Here is a 25,157-nt window from a genome sequence, read left to right as displayed (position 1 = left end):
TCTGAGTTCCCTGACAATTTGGCAAAAGCTGCCTGAGATCAGTACAACTTGATGCTCGAGAAAACGGCTTCTCCAAAAAGTCTGATTTTTTTCAGGATTTCTAGTGGGCCAGGTGATCTAGGTTCTGGTATGGGTCTCTCCTCCGCGGACAATCTGGTGCACGTGCCACGTGACTTTGAAAATTCCCATGTTAAGCCAATGGGGAAAATGAAAAAATGCGTTCCGCGGCAGATTGCTCGAAAACGATCCAAGCGACCCCCGATTTTCTTCCTTGCGGATCAACCACCATTCGGTGCACTACCCATGGGTATGTCGCAAAGTGGCCGGAAAAGTTCAGAACCATGTGCCACGTGCCGTTGAAAATGACCCTGCACACCGGAAATTTGGACTTAAGGTCATTTCGGCACACCCGCGAAGCAGACTATGACGTGGGTGACCAAACAATGGGTGTCATCTGGTAAGCAACTGTTTAACCCGGCCGGGCCCGGGGGTAATCCCAACCACCGCAGCCCGGGGAAGGGGGCTAGGTCCAAATTTTTTACTTCAGAAGATGTCAAATTGATTGGAGAAAAAATACTAAAAGTTTTGCTTTCCTATCCCTAAGCGCGCGGGAGCTATCGCAAATATTCGCCGGGGGGGGGGGGGCGAAAAACGCCCCCCTCCGGGCCCGCGAGGTTTAAGGTGAAAATAAATATTTTTTTTTTCAAAATTTTGGAAATGTGAGATAGCAGTTTGATAGCTACGTGTATTTGTAGTACACTCATGCAAAGAAAATGGATCTAGCTTCAAAACTGAGCTCTTGAGAGCGTTTGCCGTTTGCCGTAATTCAATATTTTGCATCAAAATCGGCCGACATGACGTCACTCTGACGTGATTTCCGGCCCAACTGTGGTAGCTAGACAGTTGAAATTTTAACACAAGGTGTCAAATTGATACCGCTGAGGGTACCGCAAGTTTCGTGTTGATTCGTCAAACGGTTTAGAAGATATTGCTGAAAAACGGGAGGGGGCTCTGTAGAGCCCCCCCCCCCCAGTCATGCGCGGGTTAATGCTCTAATGTTTATTCAAAGTGAGCTTAGGCTATGCGTTGGCTCATCCTAGTTTTTTTTTTATTTTGATAACAACGTCTACAATTACATAGTCGCCTTGTTTCTGATAAATGACCATTAAATTCCACGTAACGTTATGGAAGGTCCAAAGGGCTTAGGAGTTATGGCGACGACTCTCAGGCCAATAACTCTTAGGCCTGGCTACTCGTACACTATGCGTTTTCTTCGTGCGTTTTTTGCGTGTTTGCGTGTTTTGCGTTATATCGTTCTAGAAAAAAGAGCGATATTACGTTTTTGTGATGTTTTTCACCTTAAATTCTAGTTAAATAAGAGTTATATTAGCTTTTGTATATAACCAAAGTAAAAATTATATTGTTTATAACATTTTTCCTAGAACGATATTACGCAAAACACGCAAACCTGCAAAAACGCACGCAGAAAACGCATAGTGTAGCCAGGCCTTTAGACCAATAGGCCAAAGGGCTTAGGCTTAGGAGTTTTAGCGATGACTCTTTTGTACAGTTGTGGTAGATATGTGCTATCGTGTTAATCTGATGCCCGAAATTTGAAAGTTAACCCTCGCCGGACCTATTGGTTTTCTACATACGCGCCGGCCGAGGGGGGGGGGGGCGGGTACGACCCCCCCCCCTCGCCGTTTCGCCCCTGGTGGAGCTAGCGCGTCGCGAAAAAACGAGCGTGTGCGCCGTTACGAGACGCAGAGATTGGTACCCGATTTTAAGGTCCTAGGTCAACCGGTGACCTCTGAGGTCAGGTCAAGTGCCCCAAAGTACGGTTCAGTTTTTGGTGAATAACTTCGCAAAAAACGGCCGCAGAGCCGCGATTTTGGCAGCATCGTGTTCGCCTCGCTCAGGCACGTCGAATGATATACTTTTTGTCCGGGTCAGGTCAACTTGGGGCGTTGACCTCAGGTCAAGGTCAGGTCAGCACCCCCAGGTCACGAAGTTGGTCGAAAGAGGTCATGTTGCATATCATTCGATTCGGCAGGTCTTCCTGAGTCCATTGGTGGCTTTCCCGACTCGCTAGCTCAATTTGATCAAGAGTTATTGACGAAATACTAATATGACCTTGATGACGTCATAAATGACGTCACGCAAGGTCAACATTGCAAAAGTGACGCATCTAACCTTGCAAGGAGTGCATAAAATCACGATTCTGTGTGCTTGAGATAGTTGGAGATCGTTCCCGGCACCAGAATTGCACTTTTCATTTTTCCCCATTGACTTATAATGGTGAGGTCACGAAAATGACCTGACCTCATATGACCTTTAGGAAAAATCCGAGATATACAAAATGTGAGACTCATAATGGATACTAGATCCTGCAAGTTTCATTTCCCTGTGACATGTCCTCTGGCAGTGAGGGCGTTGCGAAGTTGCGACATCTGAAGACCGTGCAGAGGTTCACTTATGACGTCATAGGTCAGTGACCTGACCTGACCCAAAAATGCGGTTGGTGTCAAAAGATCCGGCTTGAATCAAAGATCAGGTATGCCAAGTTTCAGCTCTCTATCGCCAGCGTGTTCGGAGCTATCACGAAAAAACCCTATGGGGGGCGGCACCCGCCCCCCCCCCCTCGGCCGGCGAGGGTTAAAAAAAAGATCAACCGCCCGTGCCCGACGGCAGCGAATCACACACGGATCAAAACGAATATCTCATTCATCGCTTGATGAACAGATGTCCTACGCGAGCGGTAAAGCCATCCCGTAAACCGAGACCTCAGTTGGAGCTCACTGTCGATCGCATTAACCACAGCCTCCGACACAGCCACCCTGACGGCTCCTTCCGAAAGTGGCAACAATATGCACTGGGCATCTGGCGGCGCGAGACACCGGAGCAGCTGTGCTGCCATCTATTGGCAAGTAGGTACATCACTTACGTGGGCTGGGGCTGCACGGAATATACCTAACACAACGGTAAGCAACACGGAATGGACATTGTCTTCAATACTCAGCAGCGAACGGAAGACACAACACAGCGCAAGTGATTTTCAGCGCAGCAAGCTACACCGAAAAGTCACAATCAGTGCCCCCTCTAAATAAATATAAGCAGAGGGAAATAAAATTGAGCTTCCACTCAATACCCGGGTTACACGCTATACTCATCGGTCAAAACATGGACGGTGGGCGAATGTCGGCCTTTGCAGCCGATCGGCGTGGTGCATTTCTAAGTGTCCGGTTCGAGTAGTTTCGGCTCTCACATGGCCCGCAAGGATGGCTTGTCATCAGCCAAAATTGGCCAGGTGCGGTCACTGGGTGGGACGGTCAATGTCCAGCGATGTCGTCATATATATCCAACGTTCGACTACACCTTCTGTCACATACCTACCTGAAAAATTTCCGCTAGACTCTTGCTAAAAGGCAGGGGCAACAGCACCTGTTGCCTTACTGTGCAACAGGTGCTTTGCTTGTATCATTACTTTAGAAAAGAAATTAAAATAAAACATGTGCCTCAAACTGAAAGCTGATACTTCGAGTTGAATGACAATAATTTCGCATTCGGTTACTCACCGCTATGTTTAGTAATGTACTTACCCAGGGCGAGGAAGCTAACACAATTGTGGTGTTCAAGTGCACAGAAAGCCAGTGTTGTGCCCTTATAGTGTGCCAATAGTACCTAACACACATTGTCAAATATTTAGGGATCTTTCTTTTTCTCTTGTTTGGATGTTCAGCTCTCGATCTACAACTGTCGTGATTTTCTCTCGTAAAGTTCGTATAATTATTCGATCATGGGCAGTATGCAGAGTGCAGACCTTTGAAGTCGAGTCACTGGAAATTCTCTCATCCATGACGTTTTGATTTAATTCTGGCCACCCATGGTGAAGGCAATTGAACAATTATATAATACGATTGATTAAATCCGTAACTGCTCTAAGTTCAACGTTTGAAATGACGAATTCGCTAGTTTTTTCTTCTTCATGGTTCACCGCTTGATTTATTAGCCTGTAAAAGAGTATCATCACGACCATTATAACTAAATTAGCCAGCCGACCATAAATTATCGTGTGCTTTGTCACTCTAGGTGTAATAAATATCTGGCAACGCTGCACCGGCGGAAATGACTGGCATCATTTCCACCTGCATTAAACTGGTTCGGCAGCCCGCTGTCACGCCGGACTGACCATGCTGCACTGATTTGTGCTCCCTGGCACCACCCGCTGTTTACTGCTGTGCTGCTGCTAAGGCCTGAGTGCTGATCTCTTCTCATGCAATCCGCAGCCTGCGGTTCGTAATCGAACGGACCACGACCTACAGGTCACAGTTTGCAGCAAATAGAACACAGCTCAGTGTCAAAATTCATCATTCACGTCTTAAACCTCACCATTCACACCTCATAACCACAAATGACAAATTATCCCACGCATACATCAGACGCGAGTCATACATTTCAACGCATTACCTACAACTCACTGGTTACACCTTCTAACTCACCTGGGTCAAGCTGTTTGACGACCTTCTCCAGCTGGAGGCATGTCTCAGGGCTGATGAACTCGGCTAATGTATCGCAGACTGGGCTATGACGAGCAGGGAAGTCCCTGCCTCCCACGGCGGCCGGTCCCATCCAGGCAGCTCCGGCCGCCAGGAAAGCCCACAGCAAGATGGTGGCGGTCGCCTGAGAATGGAACCTAGGTGAATGTTGATTACTTTGTCGGAGGGACGACATTCATCTGAGCTCTTTTGCTAGCCGAACTGCACACATTTCATCATTGCTGTCACATAAAAAGTGTATGTTCCTGTCTGCTACATAAAATGAGATAGCGATGCGAATGCTAACCTGCTCAATGAACAGTGAATTGCTCGATAACAGCTTCATCTACATGAGACCTACCTCAGTTATTTGACGTTCTCTTTTTACGGATGATTGGAGTCGTTTAATTTTCTAGCTCAGTCCCAGGGAGTCCCAAATACCATGACTGACCTTCAGACCTCCGCCAGTTGCTTCTGACTGATCAGAGGTCGAACTATCCGACCTGGAGCAGGCCCGATGACAATTGTCCGCGTATCGCGATTCCGGAATCGGTTCGTCGTTGACCGGTACTGATCCTCTGGGAATAAGTCATCATTTCTGCTCATGCAGATGAAGGGAGATAACGTGCATGCAAATGTATGGAGCAATGCAGTTTGAGACGAAATAGCATGATTCGAGCAGCAGCTACAGGTGCTTCATAGTAATGGAAACTACGCCCCTGATTTTTGTTGCACCGAACCAAGCTTGGTTATATACTGCTACCTACGTAGTCCACTCTGGATATACTGCCCCTGTATTGAACTTTGTAAACTTTGAATTTGGAGGTAATTTTATAACTGAATCTAAAAATTCGTTTTTACCCACGTTCTACTTACCTGATAAGATGGTACTGGGTCAGAGCTTTAATGACGCCGCTCAGATCGTCCTTAGTTTGAGCTGCAATCTTCTTGGAAAGGCTGTACGCATTTGTTCTGAGACGATGACCTAGCTGCTCGGCAGTCTGAGTCAATTGAGGGTGTTTCCAGTTGATTAGCTGAGACGGCGTCTTTGCGACGCTTTCACCATTTCCATCTCCACGGTCCTGGAGGTGGTAGCTGATCCTCGAGCTAAGATTGTGACGGAGTTGTGATGTGAGCCATGGGCTATTCTGATATTCAAATTCCGACCTGGAATTTTGGTCGATTTCTGAAGTTTGTTGTGTGCCTCTTCTTCGAGTACCATATGAGTTCGATGCCACATCTCGACGTGCTCGTGATAGATCTCTATACGGCGAACTGCCCGAAGCAGTGAAATCATATCGACCCACGCTCCGCGGCCCGTCAGGAATGGGGTTTACGTGCTCACGATGACCCCCGCCGTAGATATCCAACTCATACGACCGAGCTGCTCGGCTCACTACACCGCGCTGAGGTTCGTGATTGTTCGCCATAAACGATTTCGTCTGACCATTGCTGTGCTGCAGCTCTATGGGCTCGTCGGTAGGGGAGGAAACGTGCATCGCATTTTGTTGTGCAATTATGAGTATCTCTATGGGTTCCTGCTTTGACCTGTGAGAGTTTGCTGAGTAGAAATCGGGGCGAAACCTTGTTCGCCGGGCCAGATGACCTCTGTTCCCGGCGTTTCGCGAATCTCGACGCAATGGAGGAGCTACGGCGGTGGGCGGCGTTGACGTACTTTCTCGCTGAATAGCAGCACCTGCCGCTTTCGGCAGCGGCACGATTCTCTGATACTCTGGTCGGTAGATGAAACTGTCGGCGAGTCTAAGCCTATCGGACAAAGAAGCACTAATTCCAGGCTGCTGATCCTGAACAGAGGGCTTAGATGACAAAGGCGACCCTCGACCGCCATCGTTCACCTCTCCTGGGTTCGTCCGCCATTTGGAAAGCGCCATCAGTTGCTTTGTGACGTCCACAGGAAGTGACGCCACCGGTCGCGGCCACATCAGTGGCAACATCAATGGCCACATCAACGATAATGAAGGCAGGAGAGTTATCAGGAGCTGCAGCGAGTGACGTGACCTGAAGAATACCCCCTCCGCTGCGACTGACAGGGCTGAGAAGCTCGCCATCTTTATTCTAGATTTGTTTCTGGTGAGCTGATGTCTTGACCTCAGTGTTGATGTTGAAAGCAGCTGCAGTTTACCAACCTCCAGAGAGTACGCAATGTTTGCAGTGCAGCAGCATCACTGGAAAATGCAGGGGATAGGCGTTACTTAGAATGAATGATTTTAGAACTTCTTCGCAAAGACACAGACTCGTACATGACATATATCAAACAATGGTTACTAGACGTAATAAAAGATCAACACATTCACATTAAACCTTATGCCGCAAATCGTAATTTTGATAAATACGTGTTACACGTATGTCCCAGAAAATAAAAATGTTTGCGCCCAAATGATGAACATATATGTTCTAAATCAAGCATAATTAAACTGGAATCAAACTAAGAATGAATTTGTTTCCCAATCACAACAGATTATGATATTTATGGACTGCACTGTCTAAAATGACAAAATGTTGTGCGTTTATTAATTGTTTGGCTGACGAAAAAAAAGCCAGTTAAATAACCACAGACGAAAAAAAGAAAAGAGATCGTTTGTCTGGTGATTTGAGAGTGACTGCTTGACTGGTTATTTGGTGCGGTTAGGCCAATTTAACGTCAACAGGTCTTCCCTCATAAGGGCGGGGATAGTTGTGCACATGTGGGCCGTGACATGATATGATCTTTCTCTGAAGTGGGAGCCACAAACAATGCGCGCAAAATTACACTCCTCGTGGTTGTATTCAGTAACTATATTACAGTGTTGGTAATTTATTTTTGTTTCAGTTGGAACAGGCGTACTATTTTTGCATTAGTGCACGACAGCCGTGACTTCTGAATGCAGCGAAGCGTTGTTGAACGCCATTGGAGTTTATGTCTCTCATTTAAGAGCCAGGAAGTCTGAGAAACATAGCAAGGTAATAGAGTTGTCACTGAATGTTCATTGTCCGTCTGTGCAGTGGCGGCACTTCCAGGAATGACACGGTGATGACACAGCGAGAACTGTGTCCATTTGAAACTAATTATCAAGTACTTACCTACTCACGAATGGAATAACCATTCGCACTTTGACCTACTAATGAAATATGGGGTTCTACATATACTTACTCTCACTGCTAATGAATTTTACCCTAAACAGTAGTTATGCCTGCGTTAACCTTCGTCGGGCCTGGAGGGAGGTTGACGCAACCACCTTAAGGTTTTTCGTAGATAACGTAAAATCGGCGGCACGTAGAAATTCCAAATTTTGATCACTCTCTAGGGCAACACATTCTCTGAAAATTTCAAGTCGCAGTCATTGCAGGTCAGGTCACCAGGCCACACAAACTTGTACAAGGTCAGGGTAAGCTTGGACTGGTTAGGTGCCAACGAAATCACAAATATTTTCGTCGAGAGCGTGTGGACCGTGGCACGAGCGCTACCAATTATCAGACAATCTTTGGGGCATCCTGGCCCCTGGGCATCCTGGCACCAAAATAACAGTTTCCATATTTCCCCATTTAAGTATAAGGGTGAGGCCATGTGACCGACATGGCCTTAGGCAACCATTAAAAAATAAATCCGAGATTTGCAAGGTGTGAGATCTCTGAAGTATACTAGGTCCTGTAAGTTTCAACTCCTTGTGAAAGCTCCTCCGGCACTGATGAGAGCTTGCAACATTCTAAGACCGTGCAGAGGTTCTCTTATTACGTGATAGGTAAGTGACCTGACCTGACCTGAAAATGCAACTGATGTCACAAGCTCTAGCTTGAATAAAAATTCAGGTTTGCTAAATTTCAGATCTCTAAACCCAGCGTGCTCCGAGCTACTGCGAAATAATCCCAATGGGGGCGGATCCCCCCCCCCCTCCCCCAACCATCAGCCGGCGAGAGTTAACCCGCGCCCCACTGGGGGGGGGGGGGGCTATTCATAGCCCCCTCCCGTTTTTCTGCAATAACTTCACAACAGCTTGACGTATCGACGCCAAGCATTCAGTACCTTCGGCTGCATCAATTTGACACCTTGTGTCAAAATATGAACTTCGTAGCTACCATGGGTCGGCCGGAAATGACGTCAGAGTGACGTCATGTTCGGCCGATTTCGACGCATAACATTGAACCACGGCAATCGCTCCCAAGAGCTCAGTTTTTAAGCTAGATCCAATTTCTTTGCACGAGAGAACTCAGAATAGACTGCGCAATCAAACTGCCATCTCGGATTTTCAAAATTTTCAAATTTCGAAAATTATATATTATAAAATTCAAAATTTATATTTTCATATTGTTTTCAAAAACTTTTTAACTTTTCAAAAAACCGGAATATATGTGATAGAACACATGATTATGGCTTACTCTAGCAAGTTTTAGCTAAATATCTTCAAAAATGGCCAAGTTATAGGCATTATTGCAAAAAATCACAATTATAAATTTTTCAAATCACTTTTTCAGTACGTTTCTGACATCGCACACCAATATAAATAGCACCATCGTGTTTCTTAGCTCAAACTGCATCCAATAGACACTTTTTTTGTTGAGAAATTTTAACTTCAAAATTTGAAATTTTTTTATCTGAAAGTGACCTGACCTAAGCTAAATTCAACTCAAAATGACCTTGAATGACACAAACGACATCAAAGTCGAAATCTATGGCCTAAATGGACCATAACACATGTGTCACGTGACCGAAGCATGATATAATATTTCCGTGACCTGTGATGACCTGACCCTCACCTGAAAATCAAAGTACAAGTTTGGTACCCTCAGGGTGTCTAAAACATCTGTTCACGAGTATGTAAACCAAAAATGAGCCTGATCTGACTTGTGAGACGGCAGCCCAGAGCCCAAAATGTGAACAAGCCAAAATGCTAATAATTTTTACTTTGACCTGACCTGTGACGTCATCGGTGACCTCGAGGTCAATGAAATCAGGTTTCGTTCGACAGTTTTTTCAAGGCTATCTGACGCCGTTTGACTTTTGACGATCGGCCCAGTAGTTTCGGAGTTAGGAGGGGGAGGGCTATGAAGAGCCCCCCCCCCCCTCAGTAGGGCGTGTTATACGCAGACCCCAGTGGGGCGCGGGTTAAATTTACAAAATCGGACCAGCATTTTCAGAGATATCAGGAGGCCAAGTAGAGCGCTCTCAATAGTTGGCGTTGTGGAATGCCCTTCAGCCATGTGGGGAAAGAAACAGGCTTTAGCTTAACTTTTTTCAAATTTTGCTGGAATTCTCCATAATAATTAATTGGTACCTATATTTTTTAATGGAGCATTTTTCTAAATTCACCAGCCAATGCCATTTGCGTTATATTCCATACATTTGGCATGTCGAAGCAGTTCCTTTTATGGCAACTCGGGTGTAGCGTTTCATGGGAGCCTGAGGGCAGGGGTTCCATCGAAAGCTCACCGATTATTTTAGAGCTGGTCCCGTGGTGTCCCGTCCTCCCTGCTATCCCGGCGCCGGGAGAGACGCGCTCCTACTCCGGCTACGTCCGAGCACGTCTTGTCGCGGACAGTCACTGAAGAGGGGCGGCGAGGGCGACATGGTTTATAAGTGGCCGTCACGAACCACAGGCCATCCCGTGACGCCCCGCACCCGGGCCCGTATCACTAGATAATTGGCTGAGCGGGAATTGGCACTAATGGTCGGCGGTTACCAGCATTGTGTTAGCGTCAGGAGTGTGTACCTAGCAACGGCGAGTTTGCAGGTTGCAAATATGCAGAATGATATTGCATATGACCAGGGGTGCGGAGCCGGAGCCGGAGCCGCAGCCGGAGCCGCCGGAGCCGGCATATTTTGCCCGGAGCCGGAGCCGGAGCCGTGAAACAATATAGCCCGGAGCCGAAGCCGGAGCTGGAGCAGTAAAAAAAGGGGCGGGGCCACTCTGGCTCTTTTTTTAAGAGGAAAACTTGATTGGCCTAGTTCGGTTTGATAGTACAAGGCAGTAAAACATGTGGTGTTCAAAATATGAAAATAGTCAAGGCCCTAAAAACAAAAATGGCCTTGTTATGCAAATACAGAAGCAATTAGCAACGTGTACCAATCCCATCGTCTTTTTTCTTCCACCCGTATTTAATTGCATAAGGGATGTACTGAGTTCTGGAGCCGGAGCCGAGGCCGGAGCCGCCGGAGCCGGAACATTTTACTCGGAGCCGGAGCCGGAGCCGGAGCCGTTTTTCATCCGGAGCCGGAGCCGGACCCGGAGCCGTCTGAAATTTCCACGGCTCCACATCCCTGCATATGACATATCCAAAACATATCCACGAAAAGGCCCAGCAAGGAGCATCTGACCTGGCAACTGCTAGCAAATGCACCTAAAGTATCTGATGTTACCTGGCAGAAGACGCCTTACGCATACTTGTAAATGGATGGAAACGCAGACAGGCACACTTATAAAATATAATTTTGTATTCGGTATAGGAGAAACTACAGCTGCAGGGATTCAACCGAAACGTTTATCCTTCTGCATATCCAAGCGCAAATAAATAACTTTACACAGGATGTCAACCTGAATCATTTTGCTAAAAATACGCCAGATAAACTTTTGTAGGCATTGACCAATTTCATTATAATTATTATCTCGGTTTTGAGTGAATGGATGCACTTGATGCCAAGTCCCAAAGCGGTACTTTCGTACAGTAGGTACTCGCAGACTCAGGCATTTCCAGACTAGTCTGCCTTTGGGAGGGTCAAGATAACCGTTTATTTGACAGACGCTATTGTAAACGGAGTACGAAGCAGTCAGTGTGCCCGTATGGGACGCGCCAAGGCTGCTAAATGCCACGCCGGCTGATGGATGTCACTGCAACCTTTTCCCAGGTCACGGCGCAACAAGGGCAAAACATTTGCAGGTATTGGGCGGGCGAAGCACGGCTGTTGCGTGAAAACTGATCTCTACAACATGTTTGCCTCGATCACGACGCCGAGTTTTCCGACCGATTTACCAGTCTATGTGCCTTGTATTTTGTGCTTCAGCTTTACAAATAGACTTATAAAAAAGTTATGTAGTTTTTCCGAGCTAGCTTTGCCGAAGCATGATAAAATCAATTGAATGGGCAACGAGAAATGAGCCGAAAAACTAAACTACAAGCTCTCTGGAATCCACGGTACATTATGAATGACCTACCATTAGGGTGGCACTAAAACGGGGCTAAAATTTTGTTTTGAGAATTTTCGACGGGACGGGCAGCCAATCTGTTCTACCACCCGAGAAAACGTTGTGCGTAAAATATTTTTGGAAAATATGTTTATTTAGAGGTAGCTCAACCAGGTCAAAGTTCACATTTTTGGGAAAAACACAACTTTGCCGAAATTGTAATTTCCACGTGTATTTCTAATGTTCACAATGACATTGGACGTTGACAAGACTTTATCGAAACGTTTCAGCACCTAAAACTCAGATATATAGGTACATATGAGGTACATAATTCTTTTGAAGGTATGCATAACTTACTGCATAACTCCATGAAAAGAGAAAGCGGTATCATCCGTTATCAGCCAACACTTGTACACATCATTCGTCGGCTAGTCTTGCCTACTCAGAAGTTACGATCGCCTTGCGTATGTCAGAATGCTTGCGTCTTTGCTCCTCGACGACCTACAAGAGGAGCTGCTGTTGTTGTTGTTGTTGTTATTTGGGGCTTTAGGGCGCGTCGACTACTTAGGTCATTTTGCGCACAAGAGGAGCTGCTGTTAGTCTTTATCCTTCGTGGGGGTCAGATCGATGTCCTGGCCATCAACAAAATGCCTCGTTCCACGAAGTCGTAGAGGCGTGAAGAGACCTCATGTAGCGCATGGCGGCGTTGTAGAATGGCTTGACCTCCCAAAGAATCGGATCCTTCAAGAGGAAGTCGGTGTCCATACCGAAGATGCTGAAGAAGCTTGTGAAGCCAGTTGTGATATGACGAAGTTTGCCGTGGACTTGCTAGAGACTGAAGCTATAGTAAGTTCAACGTGGGCTCGACGGGGGGGGGGGAGATGGAGGGGTCCTTGGCCCTCTCCTTCTCTCGTAACGATGCAGCCATCTCACGTTTAGTAGCAGCGATCGTAATCTCCTTCATTAGAAGTTGAGGGCGACCAGCCTCTCATTTATATACCAGAGATGACGGCTGAAGGCAATGGCTGTCGCCTTGGACACCAATTCGAACACCAATTTGTCCAATTCGTACTCTAGGAGGGACTTGAGGAAGTCGAGATCTTGCGCTGGTGCAGACGCCGGAAACGGTGCATTGAATCGAGCCGAAAACTACGTTGTTACCACAAAGGTCACGATTTGTTGGAGGCTCTTCTTCTTAGACGTAGTGAGCCGGGATTGTGCTCGGAAGAGGTAAAACTTCATAGCGTAAATGGCATTGGTCAACCAGCAACACAAGGAGCATATCGGGGCGAGCGATCTTCATACCTCGCTTCGGAGCACCACCGAGGACAGTGATGACCAGCTCCAGCATCTAACGGTTGTCGGGCGAGTGCTGGCGGTCAAGGATATACGACTGAACTGTGCAAGAGCATCACGCGAGTTGTGGAGGTGGGATATGTCACAGTATTTGAAGGTGTATGGCTTCGTTCCATCTAGACGCCCACTTTTTCTGGAAGCGCTTAAGCAAAACAACGTCCGGGCCGCTGGACGGGCCGAGGCAGGCTGAAAATGTCTTTATATAAAACAAACTCGTAAATGTCGTGGCAAGTCAGGTGGAGCAAGTCCTGCTCGAGCCGCTGCTCGATGATCGTGCAGGCTCCCGCATTGAGGCCGGTGTTCGATGCACATGTGTCAAAACTGAGCGCTTTCACTCAATCATTCAACTCTCGCTCATCGAGGGATTCTAGAACAGCGTTTGCTGCGGCTTGTCAATTTGAGCCTGGCTAGCGAAAAATGTTCTGAAATGGCTTAGCAAAACACAGCTTATCTTTTTCACGTGCACGTCTTCTCCCTGACATCACGAAGACACGGAGACCTGTCCTGTGGCCGAACACTGGCAGTGTACCCCTGCGCATCAGTGACCGGGGATACATGAGCAGAGTAAATGCGTATTACAAACGGATCACAATACTCAGCGAAGAAAAACCATTCCTGATACGCATTTATTTGCTCATGTAACCCCGGTAAGTGCTAGCAGTCTCGTGACCCTTCCCAACCATCGTGATACGAGAGAAGAGCTGAAGCTGCACGCCTGGCAGCGGGCTACCGTCAGCGAACAAAATAAGCTTAACTACGCTTAACGGCCATTAGTTAAATCACGCATTGCGGCACAGCGCGTTTGCGGCGAGAAACACTGTGGTTATGAAACAAATAGGAAGGCACCTATCATTCATTTAAACGTGTTACAGCTCAAATGTGACAATGCTTGGAAAGGCGCGACACACATCTGAATCCCCGTTCACAATATACGTTTTGTCAATATGTACCAAGTATGACCCCAATGAGCTACCTCTAAATATAAATATTTTTTGATAAAATTTCATACAGATCATTTTTTCGTGAGGTAGAACAATATGGCTCCCCGTCCCGGTCGAAATAAAAAAAGTCGAAATTAAGTGCCACCCTACCTACCATTTTGGCTCTCATCCGCCATTTCGCCTGCAGCTGAAACAGCCGTGTTGATATTAGTTAAGTATGTATAGGTTTATGTACATAACTACATATATGGGCGCCACTTCGACACGTGTATTTTTATCGCTTATCTGCAAGGAGCCTTTTTGTGACGTTTTTGCATTTTTGCTCTATCTGTTTTTGTGGCTGGAGAAAGCAGTTCTGGATATTATGTAAGCAAATAAAACTCAATTTTTAAAGGCAAGCTACAAAGAAAACCTTCTGGGAAATGAATTCATAGCTCCCAGCGGAAGCGGCACTGATGACAAATCATGGCTATATACATTTAGGGATGATAAAGCTGAGAGTGAGTGTCAAAACTGACGACGATGGCATGATAATGTTCCACAAGCTTTGATACAAACAGCAGCCATGTTTAAAAAATATGAACTAAAAACGAAAACTAACTTTGACCGACTTCTCCAGGCGCATCACACTGAACATACGTGAACGAAGGCTGGTGCTGACGCACTGGCGGATCCTGAAGTCATTTTCTGCTGGGTGCACGCATATGAAAAATTGTTCAACTGCTCCAAATGTGCCAAACTAAATGATTTACTGTGCAATATAGAAGTGCATGACCAGATAGAGGCACGATAAGCACATTAATTCGTCTTGCATTGTTTATCCCGGCTGCAGCACGAATCCTACGTCATGCCCCGCTCTACAAGTTAATAACGATGTTTCACCGCTGTTCCAGAGAGGTTTGTCGACTGTTAACGTTATATATCGCCATCTAGTCCAATAGCCCACACCACCATCTTTTGTTTAGCTCACTTTTTAATTTCAACTTACAGATGTTTTATAACTCTGACGATTTATCGCGTTATCTGTTGGAGATATATGACCTATTAGCCGTTTTCACGACGGCCATCTGGTACACATTTGGTGCATGTGTTGTGTATTGGCGCACCGCACTCCACCAGTCCACAGCACACACTGACCCTCCGTCCGCCCGGCCGGCGCCCCCAGGCGCCGCAGGCGATCCCGGTCAGCCCATCACAGTCGGTCACAGGTACGGGCCGGTACACCTCCCCCAAATTGTTGTGACACTGCACTGGTACAACAGTTTAAGTTTAAGAAAAAGAAAATGTTTCTGCGCCACATACACATGGACACAAACGTACCAACGTAACAAAACTACAGCGAGTGCCGCAACGTGGGCACAGTGCCTTAATCATAGGACTTCAACCGCGGATTAATAACCAAGCGACTTGGAGCACGGCGCGCACGTTCACTGCGACGCAATGGAGCAGGCTCACAGGTGACAGTGGGAGCACACGGCGCCACAGAGGGCGCATCAACACCATCGAGGCGGAATCGGACGAGCCGAGAGTCGTCACGTTCCGCGGGCGAACTATCACGTGCAGGCGGCGACGGAACGCTACATGGGCGGAACGAACAAGGTAACAGCGGACGATGGGGGCGCAAAAATCGCCGGTTACGCCACAATACACGACCACTGGGCAACTTTACGAGATAATCACGATGATCACCCACGCCGACCACGATGCCCGTCCTGTCCCACTGGCCCGTACGCGAGTCCTGCACATCGACGGTTGTGCCGATGCGCACGGCGGGGAGAGGCTTGGCAGTACTATTGTAATGATCACGTACGTACTCAGTTGCGTGAGCGCGAGACCGGTCGTACTTCTCAGCGGCCGTCTGCCACTCGACAGCGAATGCCCTGCGGTGAGCCGGGACTGATGACTGTAGCGGGTGTCCAAACAGGATTTGGGCAGGCGACCGCCCGTGCTCGCCAGGGGTGTTCCGTAGCTCGAGAAGTCCCCTTGCGAACTCGTCACAGTCCAGTTCGCCGTGCTGGGTCGTCTTCATTATCAGTCGTTTGACTGACTTCACGCCAGCTTCAGCATGTCCATTGCTCTGAGGGTAATAGGGACTGGATAAGACAAGTGTCACGCCCCACCTTTTCAGGAAATCCCGGGTCCTTTCAGCCGCAAACTGGGGACCGCCGTCAGAACGAAGTATAGTGGGTACACCGGTTGCGGCAAACGTTTCTCTCAGGAGGCCAACAAGCTGGCGTGATGTTGCCTCCGTACGACATTCCTTGACAATGGGCCAGTTCGACAAACGATCAACGTAAACGAAATAGGTCTTGCCTGCATGGTGAAAATAATCAACAGAGACTCGCTCGAAGACCCTGGTGGGTGGTGACTCCGTCATCATGGGCTCCTTCTGCTGGCTGGGTAACAACGTCCTGCAAAGACGACATGAAGACACCACATTAGTCACATCATTGTCTATGTTCGGCCAGTAAACGGTCTGTCTGGCCCTCATTTTTGTACGGTTGATGCCCTGGTGACTATCGTGTAAACTCTGCAGTACCTCTGCTCTGAGGCCCCGAGGTATCACTAACCTCGCCCCGCAAACAATAAGATCGTCATCAACAGTGAGTCGGTCACGGACGCCCCAGTACGGTCTCATAGTACTGCTCAGTTCACCTTTGGTTCCAGGAAAGCCATTACGGATAAGCGAGCGTAGTTCTTGATATTCAGCATCTCTGCGAGACGCGGCACGTACCTTCTCGAGCGGATCCGCTCGCATCGGCATGAGACGAGTGCCGTCCTCTGTCACGGCGCCGACTGTCGTCATGACGATCTGGTGGACATGATGACTCACGTCAGCTTCATCTTCTTCATCTTCGGGAGTGGGGTCGCTGACTGGTGCCCGAGAGAGCGCGTCAGGGATGGCCAGTGCTGTCCCAGCACGCCACTCCGCTGTGAACTGGTACATTGTTATTTTCTCTCGCAGACGTAGCAAACGGGGGTTCTCGATCTCACTCAGTGATCGTGAGTTTAGGATCGGGATCAATGGCCTGTGATCGGTGATCAGAGTATAGTTAGGACAGCCTGCGAGGTAGAGCCGACACTTCTTGGTAGCCCACACTATCGCCAGCATTTCGAGCTCGATCACAGCATATCTACTTTCAGTGTCGGTTAGGAATCGTGATCCACATTGTATCATTTTCCATTCCGTGCCGTGCTGCTGCATAAGGACGTAACCGAGGCCCTGCTGTCGAGAGGCATCCGTTTGCAGAACTGTTGGCAGTCCTGGAGAGAAGAACGCGAGAACTGGTGGGGAGACGAGCGCCTTTTTCACCTTCTCAAACGCCGCGTCGTGCTGAGACGTCCACAGCCACTCGTTGCTCGGCTTGAGGAGATCACGAAGTGGTTCAGCGGCGTCGGCTATCCACGGCGAAAACTCACTGAGCTGTCCCACCAGTCCAAGGAAACCCCGGAGATCTGTGATGTTCGTCGGCGTTGGGAACGACCCGATGGCGTCCACCTTGCGGTTGTCCGGGGTGAATCCTTCCTTGCTCAGCCGGTAGCCACAGAACTCCACTTGGGGCTCCGCGAATTCCATTTTTGCAGGGTTCAGAGTGATGCCATGTTCTTGGCAGCGTTCGAGGATAGTCCACACGTGAGCAAGATGCGTGTCGTAATCAGCGTCATGAGCTAGGATATCATCAACCACCTTGCTTGTGCGTGGTACACCGTCCAGTGCCTGATCTCCGCGCCGTCCATACTCATCCCCACTGGTGACCAGGCCTTGAGGAGCTCTCCGAAACTGGTACCTCTTCCAGGGCGTGATGAATGTGGTGAAGTGTTGATCTTCAGGAGCGATGGCTATCTGGAAATATCCATGCTTAGCATCGAACTTCGAGAAGTACTTCGCGTCTTTGCTGATGCCAGATACTGCTTCGTGAGGCGTGCAAATTGGGTGTGGTCCCCTCTTGACATGTGCGTTGAGCTTCGTGAGGTCAACACAGACTCGTACCTCTTCAGAGTCCTTCTTTGGGACTACCACAATTGGATGACACCACTCGGTGGGCTCCTGCACCGGAGTGATGATGGACTTTGCTTCCAGGTCGTCCAACTGTTCTTTAACTTTGGCCCTCCAGCCAAAAGGGATCTTCCGAGCTGCTGTGAGAGCGAAGGGCTTGGCATCTTCTCTGATGTGTATCTTCATTGGCCCTCCTGTCATCTCGCGTAGCGTAGAAGTGTCAAATACGCTGGGGAAAGCTGCCTTCATTTCTTCCATGTGTTTCGCTCGTTGTTGAGGTGTTGGTTCACCCATGTCGGAAGACCACGTCGGTCTGCTGTGTGCGCTGGTGGATATCGTAGATAATCGCGCTGTGTCTTGCGTTGCTGTTGGAGAGCGGGCTGGCTCAGAAACCGTCAGCTTCGCCGAGCTGACTGCAGAGGCTGATTTCTTCACGGGCGTAGTCATCCGCGCCGGCGCCGTGGTCGCTGTCGTGGATTTTGTCGCTGTTGCTGCTACTGGCGCCACCGAAGTCACTGCTGGTGCGCCTTCCGGCGTCGCCGCCGACGCGGCCACCGGCGCCGCCACCGACCCGGCCGCCGGAGCCGCCGCCGACACAGCCGCAAGCGTCACCGCTGACCTGGGCGCCGGCGCCGCCGCAGACGCGGCCGCCGGAGCCGCCGACGGAGCCGGCGCCGCTGACGACGGAGCCGCCCGCGCCGCCGCCGACCCGGCCGCCGCCGGCGCAGCCGCAAGCGTCGCCGCTGACCTGGGCGCCGGCGCCGCTGCTGATGTGGTCGTCGGAGCCGCCGCCGACGCAGCCGGCGCCGCTGCTGCCGCAGTCGTAGGGCCCGGCCTGACGTCGTCTGCGCTCCCTTGCTGTACGGACTGCATTTGCCGGGGAAAGCATGGAGGCAAGATGCGCAAGTCAATGGAATGAAACCATGACAGAAGGGCAGACTTCACACCTTCGATGACATATATGTCAGTTGCAACGGCGCATTGACCGATATGGATGGTGGCCGTGAATATTCCAAGACAGTTCAAGGGCTTTCCATCTGCAGAAAACAGTCTCTCTTTTGAGGGAATCAAATTTCGGAGATCAACACCGATCGCACGCGCATGCTCAGGACCAACAACGGTGGACTCGGCTCCGGTGTCGGGGGTCCACGACAATTGACCATGTCCATTCAAGTGCTCAACACCTGCCTGTATCTGAGGCGTTTTACGGTGCATGGAGCCTGCTGATACATCTGATATCATGACACGATGCTGCACACGATCATCAAATCGTCTCACCTCTCTTCCAGAGCGCCGTCTCGAGGGGTCTCGCTGCGCCTCTGCAGTGCCCTGAGATGCCGCTGATTGGCTCCGGCTGGGCACCGGCTGCCCTCTCATCTGGCGGCCGCGTGATGAAGCGCTGGTTCTGCAGGCCACCGCCAGGTGGCCACGCCGTCCGCAGGCCTGGCAGGTGCTGGAACGGGCTTGGCAGTCGGCCAGGTCAGCGTGCCATTCCTCACCACAGAAACCGCACTTCTTAACCGGGGCGTGTTTGCCCCTCTGGGCTGCAGATACACGGTTAGCGGACAAATAATGACTTTGGAGTTCATCGCGACCACACTGGGCGTTTTCGCGAGCTCGACATATGTTGATTGCCTTTTGCAGCGTGAGTGATTCATCGGCCAGAAGCTCTTCTAGAACTATCGTATCACGAATGCCCGTAACTATCTTGTCACGAAGCTGATCGTCCTGACAATGGTCACAGAAATTGCAAAAGTCGTGAATTTCTTTGATCGCCATCAAAAAATCATTGAACGATTCTCCAGCCTCTTGAACCCGTTGAAAAAAATCTCGTCGGTCTAGAATGACATTTCTCTGTTTGCGTAAGTGGTCACCAATCTGCTGAATTATGACGTCAGTCGTCACATTCGCGTCATCCAAGTCAACGCCCAACGAGTACTTCAACAGTCTGATCAAGTCATCATCAAGTAGTGCTATCAGTGCAGCCTTTTGCTCCTCGTGTGATAATTGACTCATTCGTGTCAATTTACAATGGCCCTTATATTTATCTTTCCAGACGGCAAATTCTCTCAAAGACGCGCCAGATACGAGGTGCGGGGCCGATGCCAGCGCAGCAGAGGGCAGTGAGCTAGTAGTCAAACGCGCACCCTGTGCCGTCTCACCTGCTTCAGCAGCACGTACCTGACGGTCTTGTAAGGCGGCTTGTGTAGAGGTAGCCAGAGACAGAAGGCGCTCTGTTAGCCGCTCTTCTCTCTCGCGTGCCTCCATCCTGTCTCGAGCCGCCGTCTCCATTTGCTGACTCAGCATCTCCGTCAGGCGCTCAACTGCCGCTTCTGCCGTCATTTTGCGTCCCCTGAGGATTCTTGCTGCACTAGGAGATCATGGATGGAATTGTAAGTTCAATAATCTACCGACCGCGCCATGTGTTGTGTATTGGCGCACCGCACTCCACCAGTCCACAGCACACACTGACCCTCCGTCCGCCCGGCCGGCGCCCCCAGGCGCCGCAGGCGATCCCGGTCAGCCCATCACAGTCGGTCACAGGTAGGGTAGGGTGGGGTAATTTGAACATGTGGGGCAATTTGAACATAGTGTGAATAACACAAAATTACGGAAAATCCATAAGTCGCATGACAATAAGACCAATGAGAGAAATTATCGTAACTAAAAGGGCTATCATATTAACGGGGTTTAAAGTTTCAGGGAATGAAGATGTTGACGCACAGTGTAAAAAATCAATTTCGCAAGGAAAAACGCCTAACAACACGTCATTGCAACTTCATTGCAGCGCAAAATCTTGCATTGCTAGCGCCTAATACGCAACGGCTTTTGTTGTATAATGACCTAATCAGTGCCTTCAATCCAAGAAATTTGCTTTTGAACCCTGTTTTTTTAAAATGGCAAAATAACTTTTAGCGTGGGGTAATTTGAACATAGTGTGAGAATTTGAATGAAGACAGGGATAGCTCCGAAAAATACAAAGCTCCCAGTTTTTTTTTTGCCAATATTTTCGACCCAAGGCAGTAGCAGATAAGTGATGCCAGTTTTAGAAAATTTACGTCTAATATCCGTCTAATGTCCGGCATTTTTGTTGATTTTCCGTCCAAAAATGTTAAAGTCAACTATTTGTCCAAATATGTCCGAAAATTTATGCAGCTATCAACACTCAAAACCGTCATTTATATTGCTTATCATGTAATTTTACCAGCCGAAAAGTTTTCATTATATTGAGAGCTTAACAAGCTTTCCATTCGCCAATCAATGCTATGCACGACTACTTTATAAAAAGCGCTGAAGTGTAGCAAGCCATCGTCCAATGTTGTCCAGTCTGCTAACTTTGTCCAACCAATTCCGAATTGGACATTGGACAAAATCAGAACTCCAAATGTCCAGGTTTCGATTGGCACCACTTTAACAGATGTAGTACGGTTGGGAGAGTTTTTATCGAACAAAAATGATAGACGTTCTGTTAATTGAAAAGGGACGAATTCTGTCAACTGACCGGTGTGCAGCGTGCAGATATTGATACTCTGCAACTGTTATTTTTGCTGTTGTGTTGATTTTTCAAGTGAAGGTATGTTTAGAATTGTTCTGCCTATTTGTTTATGGGTCAAACAACATCGGTGCTGGCGAGACTATCGTTTTTATGACAGGTAAAGGCAGTATGTTCAAATTACCCCACGGTTGGGCAATTTGAACACACCGTGACTTGGTGGAGAAGTGAGGCTATGCTATTCAAGGTATGCTCGGCTCGTCCAAAAATGAGGCTTGCATGGTGAAAGCAAGTGACACTTGCGCTACTGAAGCAGTTTTTCTTCATCCAGGGTTGAACTGGAATTTGGTACAATGGAGAAGACGTAAAAATATGTTCAAATTACCCCACACTACCCTACGGGCCGGTACAGTGCACATCTGGTACAGATTAGGTGCAGATTTGGTCAAATCAGGTTCAGTGTGTCTCTTAGCAGCTATCAGTTAGGGTTGCACTAATTGCTTATATGCCTGCTTTGTCATATTATCAGAGAGCATCATCGATTAAAACACTGAAATAAATTCATAAAATTAAGATATTTGCTGTAAAAGAAATTAGATGCAGCTTTGGTCAAATCAGGTACATTCGCCGGAGAGACCGTCGTGAAAACGGCTAACAACATGTGCCTCATTGACTATTGGAAGTTTTAATGTTGTATCTTTATCACTTTCTGAGAAATATTGATTTAAAGTTGGGAACGTTTTTCTGGGGCCACCCGGTATTCTGAGCTCAAAAGAAACAGCATTTTGAAAAGCTGCTCGCCATGCCGTCACCGGCTCTCAAGATGATGGTGCTGAGAGCTGATGGTGGCGCAATGCAGAAAGCTTCTCAACCGGACATTTTCTTTTCACATTGCAGAGTTTATATTAAGAAAACAGTTATGTTAAAGTAAGGCGGCTACTTTTTTATTATTTCAAGTCATACTGAGCTCAAATTACATAGTTAGGCAATAGGCATGGGCGTTACCACCTAAGCGGACAGTGCGGAAGTTCCTCACCAGGTTTCGGGGATGCAACTCGCGGCGCCCGGTAGGGGAGGGAGTGGGGGCTGGAAAGGAAAAGGTTGCGGCACCACTTTTTGCTCCTAAAATGTTGACGATATTCTGCAACCACGATTGCAAATTGCAAATCTTGAAACAAGCTCTAGAGGATTTTTATTGATTTATCGATGCCTTCGATGCGTTATGAATAACCCACTAAAAATAGTGCCTACGATATTATTGGTACTGTGAAATGTGAGGGCCCTCTTTGGCATTGGGGGCGCGCCCAGTCGTTAGGGGCACACCACATCTATGCCTGTGACGCCCCAATGTGTTTTTTTTTTTTTTGAAAATCCACACGCTCTCGCATCGAAGTCCATGGTAGTCACACTCATAAATGTGAATTTCTTGATATAATTGTGGGCATGAAAATTTTCGAAGTTGTTGGATAACATGACGTTATAAATATTTCTAGTTTTTACATCTCTGATTTCTTTTTTATATAGAGTGGTGAATATTGAATTTGCATATCATTGGGGTGCTTCAGCACCCAACATGCTAGATTGAGCTCCCCCAATAAGACTTGAGCACCCCAACAGAGGCACCCCACAGGTCACAGCAGCACACGCACGTGACAGTTTTTCGTAGAATATTTTGCTACTAACGGGCTTTTTGCTATACAATCATCAGGGCATATTTTAACACACTGACTGCGTCCCATTTGGGACGCAGCCCCCTGCCTTTGGGACGTAGTCCTCGCGAAATTTGGACCACTGCGTCCCATAATTACGAATTTCGATACTGGCCAAAAGCAATTACAACAGCCCGCTCCCAATATCCCGCTTGCTGCCCCTCCACCAGCACAGTACACAATGACACATGTATCTGTCAGTACAGGGTGTCCCAAAAAAATGTACCTCATTTGAAATGAAGATATCTCAGTGTCTGAGCATACAATGATCCTAAATTTGGTGCCATATGAAAGCTCATTCCATAGCATTTTGTTTGATATAATCTATTTTACTGTACGTTACGTGACAGCCGAGTAATAACGGAAGAGCAAAACCCTTGCAATTTCGCTCTTCAACTATTTCCACGGGTGTTCCTGGGAAAAAGCTTTCAATTGTTTTGCCGATATTTTCAGCAACTCAGAAGAAAACAATTAGAAATATTGAAACTAGGTTTCATTCATGCATTGCTAACATAACAAGCACACATCGCATCACATCCCAGTTAAAGGTTCAGCCGTGCTAACGCTCGAAGTGTCCTCCCTTTTGCTCGGCACACATGGCGGAGCGTCTTTAGGACTCTTGGGCTACGCGGGCACATGTTTCAAGCGGGATTTTCCGGATGTATGTCCAGGTCGAGTTCCTCAGCTGGTCCAGAGTTTGAGGATTCTTTGCGTATACCACACTTTTGAGGAACCCCCACAGATAAAAGTCAAGGGGCGATAGGTCTGGGGAGTGTGGCGGCCAGCTAACGTTGGCACGCTGAGATTTGATCCGATCACCCATGCGCTCGTTGAGCCAGACCATCGTTGATCTCGAAAGTGTGTGGAGGGTCCTGCTGTAGCCATTGGAGGCTGATGGTGTTCACACACTTTTTGCACACTTGTGGGAGGAGCTTTTTTGTTTGTTTGTTTTGAAGTGGGCCTTTAGTTTCCGCTGTGTTTGCACCACAGAGCCGGTTTGGGGGTAGGATTTTGCAACTTGAATCCTTTCCTCCTTGCTCAGTTGCCCCATTGTGCAAAATGAAAGATGTGGAGCATTAATTGCCATGAAATTAGCTTTAATAAAATACTAGAGGTACAGGTTTGCGCGATAACTGTATGTTTTGATTAATTATATGTGACGGATGCATTAGTTTGGGTGAGTAGCTTGTATTTTAGCTGTATTATTTGGGTAGATTTGGGTAGCTGTTTTTAATATAATAGCGATAGTTGCGGAGTGTCCAAGTCTTTTGTATGTTAGGCCCTTTTTTAACTCAACCCTACCCCTACCCTACCCCTACCCTACCCTACCCTACCCTACCCTACCCTACCCTACCCTACCCTACCCTACCCCTACCCCTACCCTACTCCTACACTACACTACACTACACTACACTACACTACACTACACTACACTTCACTACACTACACTACACTACGCTACCCTACCCTACCCTACCCTACCCTACCCTACCCTACCCTACCCTACCCTACCCTACCCTAGGCCCTATTCTAACTCAACCCTACCCCTACCCTACCCTACCCTACCCCTACCCCTACCCCTACCCTACTCCTACACTACACTACACTACACTACACTACACTACACTACACTACCCTACCCTACCCTACCCTACCCTACCCTACCCTACACTACCAGCGACAGTCCAAGTTTCAGCTAAATCGGCCCAGAAACGGCTGAGATGTTGCAAAAATAAATTAATTGTATTTTCTGGTGAATCCCCTTGGCCAGCGGTGCCTTGTGTCGGCCTCCGTTGTCAAAGGTCAATGACCTGCCGGCCCACTCAGTTTTTTAAGCGAACAACTGAGCCTAAAGCACGTGCCCTCTGCTCGGCGCCGGTCGCGGCCCCACCACGTGCACACCGCTGAACCAACCCCCTCGAAAATTTAATACGACAAATGAGTGCACGCGTCCGACTTCCAGTGAAAATTTCACCCCCGTAGCTCTTACCGTTCCCGAGCAATAGCCTGT

At 48.2% G+C, this 25,157-nt stretch overlaps 1 protein-coding gene across 2 annotated transcripts; it reads right to left on the bottom strand.

The window, feature by feature from the left end:
• Window positions 1–15,042: 15,042 nt before the first annotated feature.
• LOC122391560 lies at window positions 15,043–20,466 on the bottom strand. 2 transcript variants are annotated; one of them, XM_043385603.1, is made up of 3 exons: window positions 20,126–20,466; window positions 19,223–19,397; window positions 15,362–16,024 (listed from the first exon to the last, which is right to left on the bottom strand). In XM_043385603.1, the coding sequence occupies exons 1-3, from the start codon at window positions 20,285–20,287 to the stop codon at window positions 16,008–16,010; spliced, it is 354 nt and encodes a 117-aa protein (XP_043241538.1). In that variant the 5' UTR covers window positions 20,288–20,466; the 3' UTR covers window positions 15,362–16,007. The 2 variants fall into 2 exon arrangements, with proteins under 2 accessions (XP_043241537.1, XP_043241538.1); XM_043385602.1 differs by having other exon boundaries at window positions 15,043–16,024; window positions 19,223–20,466.
• Between the last annotated feature and the right edge of the window lie 4,691 nt (window positions 20,467–25,157).

The sequence above is a fragment of the Amphibalanus amphitrite genome, unplaced genomic scaffold (genome assembly GCF_019059575.1).
Source record: "Amphibalanus amphitrite isolate SeventyFive unplaced genomic scaffold, NRLGWU_Aamphi_draft 000444F_arrow, whole genome shotgun sequence".
Classification (NCBI taxonomy): Eukaryota; Metazoa; Arthropoda; class Thecostraca; order Balanomorpha; family Balanidae; genus Amphibalanus; species Amphibalanus amphitrite.
Note: the sequence above shows the minus strand (reverse complement) of the source record. Positions and strands in the feature narration are given on the sequence as shown.